Genomic DNA, 4,850 nt, shown 5'->3' with positions numbered 1-4,850 from the left:
CAGGTTTATCTCTAATTAATTTCTGTTGAAATGCCTTTTCCAAGTTAGATACAAATCATTTAATGTTTTTCTAATTCTTCCCAGTTAATTTTGTCACATACCAATCTACAAACCTTTGTCTCTGTTTTACAATAGATAACATATTTTCATTATAGCAGCTAGTTGTTGTGGTTATTGTCTTAAAATACATAATATCCAACAATTTTATCAAAGAACACAAAATTTAATATAATTACTCAGTAATAATATAAAAATATATAAATACTTGTTTTTATTAATTGTTATACTTATTTACTCTGCAGAATTCTCTTTAATTTTGGAGTTAAATGATTTGGGAAATCAAATACAAGTTATACAGCAGATTTTATTAACATTTTTCCACTTACAATCTGCTGAATAGAAGTCAGTTTCATTGAAATGTAAACTACATAAAGTTTGTATTGGAACAGTTTTAAATCTTCCTTCGAACAGCATGCACCCATTTTAGCCTCTCTTATCTTTAGAGGAACCTAAATATTAAAATAATAGATGTAAATCTGTTTAAAATATCAATGAGTAAAATCATCAATAACACCATAATAACTTAATCACTAACTTTGAAATGACAAGCTTTCTAACATCACTAGAGCTAGCACAATTAAAGACTACAAAAATTACATTTTAAGCTTAACTGCACAGTAGGTACACACTATTTTAATTATTTTAAAACTTTGAGAACCAGAGGCAGAACAAAGTCAAAACGTTAAACGAACAACGAATTTAAAATGTATTGGTAATCAATTCATATACTATGTGTGATAAAAAGATAGCAACACCATTCTTATCTGCTGTCTTTTTCTAACACGCTATCTCGTTATGTTTACATTGGTCTTATGACTGGTGAGCATTCCAGTTATCATATAGAGTTCAATGATCATTGCACGTTATCGTCGTTATCATTAAAAGATTCGTCAAAAATATTGAAAAAATTACAATAATATCAATAATATAAAATTTAAACTAATATAACTAACAATAATTATTCATTGTTCAGATTTGTCATTATCATTAAAAACTTATCAGAAATATTGCAAAAGACAAAAGTATAATAATTTATATTAATATCATTATTCATTGTTTTGATTTGTAATATTTAACTGTGTTTTATTGGATTCGACATTCAAGCCCATTATAACGTACAGATATCAAATTTTCTGGATCCTCAATAGTGTTATTTCAGAATCGCTACTAACCTCCATACACAACATACAAGCCCTTACACACACGTAGCATTCGAAAATTTCGAACAGAATGTCAACTGTCGAGGTCATGAAGGACGATATCACGGATTGACAGGTCTGTACAATATTACAATAGCAATACAATACCATGAACAAAGGTCGCTTAAGACGATATCTGGAATCTAGATTGCATTCCTATCCAGAACTCAACAACAACTACTTACCAGCCTTAGCTACACTCGCCGAGATATTGATACGCGCGCAACATCAAATCTTTGTGCTCTAACATAAGTCGTATTGTAATATTGTATTCACGACCCTCCTGACCATCCGTTCATATACAGTTTTGTTGTAAAAACGCACTAACAGCATCAAAAAATGTTTCGAAAACGGGACAAAAACGATCAAGCTAACTACTTACGCCGTTTAAAGAAATTGAAACAAGTACGTATTTATATTTCAGAATATTAATATACATGATACCTAATCTAGGTGAGGATGAGCACTGGTTTCATCTCGCCGTTAACTGATAAATGTCGTTTATAACACGAATATAATTATATTATTAAAAGTGTATCACTTTTATTATTTCTTATTTAATTTATTTAATGGTTTATTTTTACATTTTGTTGTATAGAAGTTGAAACCGTACAGAGATAAACACACCATAGAATGTATAAGGGTGATCACTGGGTCATTCAAACTTAGAGAACATTTTGACAGCCTGAAAATGTTAACAGAGATCACACCTATCAGGATGTTAAAAAATACCTTCAAAATGGTGAACAAGATTAACTAAAATGGAGATTGCTAAACGTGAGCGCCGGCTTCTGACCTTAACAGCGGATGTGGCCGAAAAGGTGAAAAATATTGTCATTAACTCACCTAAAATGGCAATCAACAAAGTAAATCATGGTAACATCGAGTTGTCAGCATTCAATTTTAATACAATGAGTAATAATAACATCAGCTCGTCTTTAAATGATATCAACAAAGTGAATCATAGTAACGTTGAGTTGTCAGCATTCAATTTTAATACAACGAGGTACAGTAACATCAACTCACCAGCTATGGCAGTCAACAAAGATAGTTATGTTAACATTAACTCATCAGAAAATGATGTCAACAAAGTGAACCATAGTAACGTGAGTTATCAGCAATTTCAATACAATGAGTAATAGTAACATCAGCTCTTCTTTAAATAATATCAACAAAGTGAATCATAGTAAACGTTGAGTTGTCAGCATTCATTTTAATACAATGAGGTACAGTAACATCAACTCACCAGCTATGGCAGGTCAACAAAGATAGTTATGTTAACATTAACTCATCAGAAAATGATGTCAACAAAGTGAACCATAGTAACGTTGAGTTGTCAGCATTCAATTTTAATACAATGAAGTACAGTAACATCAACTCACCAGCTATGGCAGTCAACAAAGATAGTTATGTTAACATTAACTCATCAGAAAATTATGTCAACAAAGTAAATCATGGTAACATCGAAGTTGTCAGCATTCAATTTAATACAATGAATAATAATAACATCAGCTCGTCTTTAAATGATATCAACAAGTGAATCATAGTACGTTGAGTTGTCAGCATTCAATTTAATACAAGGTACAGTAACATCAACTCACCAGCTATGGCAGTCAACAAAGATAGTTATGTTAACATCAACTCATCAGAAAATGATGTCAACAAAGTGAACCATAGTAACGTTGAGTCATCAGCATTCAATTTCAATACAATGAATTACGGTAACATCAACAGCTCATCAGCAATGACAATTAATAAAGTGAATCGTGATAACATTGAATCGTCAGAAATTGTGATAAAAAAATTGAAACATATGCACATCCATGATGATGTATCAAAATGTTATGATAGACTATGAGAAATTTTCTTAGAATGTCTCACCTACCCGTGTTGTCTCTGTTTTATAGTCAGTTGTTTTTATTTAACTTTAAATTATTATTTATTAATAAATAAATTATGAACATTAATATTCAAACTAGCAAGTTAAATGAAAATTGCTGAACATTAATTTATTGTGTGAGGTACTTAGAGCTTTTAAAATGTGATAACTCAATATGTGGATCAGATGATTTCTCAAATTTTAATATAATGTGATTTTAGTTTTCTTACCTCATTATGACTGGTTAATTATTAATTAACATATTAAGTTTAGTTAATAATACAATGAATATGGGTAAAAATATTATAAGTAGTAAAATAATGTATTTATTTTTAAGATTTTTATATATTTTTAATTATTTTAGATAAATTTTTATACAAAATTAATTTAATGCTCAACTATAATTTTATATAATATTTTGATAAAATTTTCTTTTTTATTACACAGTATTGCTGTATGTTACATTTTTGTACACATGGTTTTTTTTTTTTTAATAACTGAATCAATCATATGACGTTTTGAAAATTTAAAAAATATATTTATTTATTTTTAATTATAAATTTTAAGCATATAATTTTACTAATAATAAAATCAACTTTATTTTTTTTTAATAGACTTTGGTGTTTTTTTTTCTAAAATTATTGTTGATAAAATCATCAATTTTAATTCATAATACATATTATCAACTGCAGTCCTTTGAAGTTAAGTAGATTCATTTAACAGTTTGAATTAAAATTAATTCAATTTACCAGAACTGAATATTTTTTTTTAATCTAAATAAAATTTCACTTATTTTTTATACTTAATGGGTTATAAAATTACACACAAAAACATTTTAAATTAGTTAAGTGCAAACCTAGTTCAGTATTTTTATTTTAACATACAATTATAAAATAAGTATTATTGTTGTATTATCATAAATCATCATAAAATAATTACTTTACATTTTTTTTTTTTTTTACAGTTACTTTTTACAATAATATAAATTTGAATTAATAATTAGGTAGCTAAAAAATAATAATGGTATTTAATTAATTAACTCAGATTAAGGAACAAAGGTACCTAAATTCATATTGTCTATTTATGAAAAGTAATTAATTAAGTATGATTATAAAACAATAGTACTAATTTTATAATTGTATGTAAAAATAAAACTATGAATAATGTTTGTCAAGTAATTAACTGAAAATTATTTACATTTTTTTTTTTTTTTTTTTTTGTATCATTTGATTACTGATTAAATAATTTAGTAAGGATTTGCAGAAATTATACAAAATAGTACAGTTATAGATGATAAAGTATATTTTCATTTGCTTAATGATGCTGATAACTAATTTCAGAACATTTTTTTTTTTTTTAATTACTACGCTATTTTCATTTTCAGAAATACAATAAATAGAATTTGTAACTTGTTCAATATTTTATAAAGCATCTATGAGTACCAAACCTGAAGTCTTAAGCTTTTAATTACTTTCAACAATAATCGAAAAATTTGTTTTAATTAGTTTAAGTTGATAATTATATTTGATTTAGTGAGAATTTGTTTACAGTTTTTAATGCTTTTTAAATCATCTTCTAGTAGGTTTTGAATGACATTTTAAAACTCTTTAAAATTATCTGCATAAAATATTGCCTATTCTATTCAAGCACTCCACCGTGTTATTATAGGTTGAGTAATGGTTTAGTAGATAACATTTCATGATATAATTGAA

General features: G+C 26.6%; 1 protein-coding gene across 1 annotated transcript; it reads left to right on the top strand.

The window, feature by feature from the left end:
- Nucleotides 1–1,066: 1,066 nt before the first annotated feature.
- Nucleotides 1,067–2,799, top strand: LOC112592451 (putative uncharacterized protein DDB_G0282133). The gene is made up of 4 exons (XM_025336503.1): nucleotides 1,067–1,664; nucleotides 1,858–2,001; nucleotides 2,081–2,360; nucleotides 2,486–2,799. The coding sequence occupies exons 1-4, from the start codon at nucleotides 1,599–1,601 to the stop codon at nucleotides 2,797–2,799; spliced, it is 804 nt and encodes a 267-aa protein (XP_025192288.1). The 5' UTR covers nucleotides 1,067–1,598.
- Nucleotides 2,800–4,850: the final 2,051 nt, after the last annotated feature.

Source organism: Melanaphis sacchari, unplaced genomic scaffold (genome assembly GCF_002803265.2).
Source record: "Melanaphis sacchari strain LSU unplaced genomic scaffold, SCAv2.0 Contig1765_pilon_pilon, whole genome shotgun sequence".
NCBI classification, from domain to species: Eukaryota; Metazoa; Arthropoda; class Insecta; order Hemiptera; family Aphididae; genus Melanaphis; species Melanaphis sacchari.
The sequence above is the reverse complement of the archived record's forward strand: the minus strand, read 5'-3'. Positions and strand labels throughout refer to the sequence as shown.

What these genes read in the sequence shown, in the direction of transcription:
- LOC112592451 (XM_025336503.1), top strand. Translation starts at nt 1,599, where the DNA reads ATGTTTCGAAAACGGGACAAAAACGATCAAGCTAACTACTTACGCCGT. An exon ending in GTTTAAAGAAATTGAAACAA is followed by an intron (nt 1,665 to 1,857) that starts GTACGTATTTAT and finishes TTTGTTGTATAG; the next exon opens with AAGTTGAAACCGTACAGAGA. An exon ending in TAAAAAATACCTTCAAAATG is followed by an intron (nt 2,002 to 2,080) that starts GTGAACAAGATT and finishes GTGGCCGAAAAG; the next exon opens with GTGAAAAATATTGTCATTAA.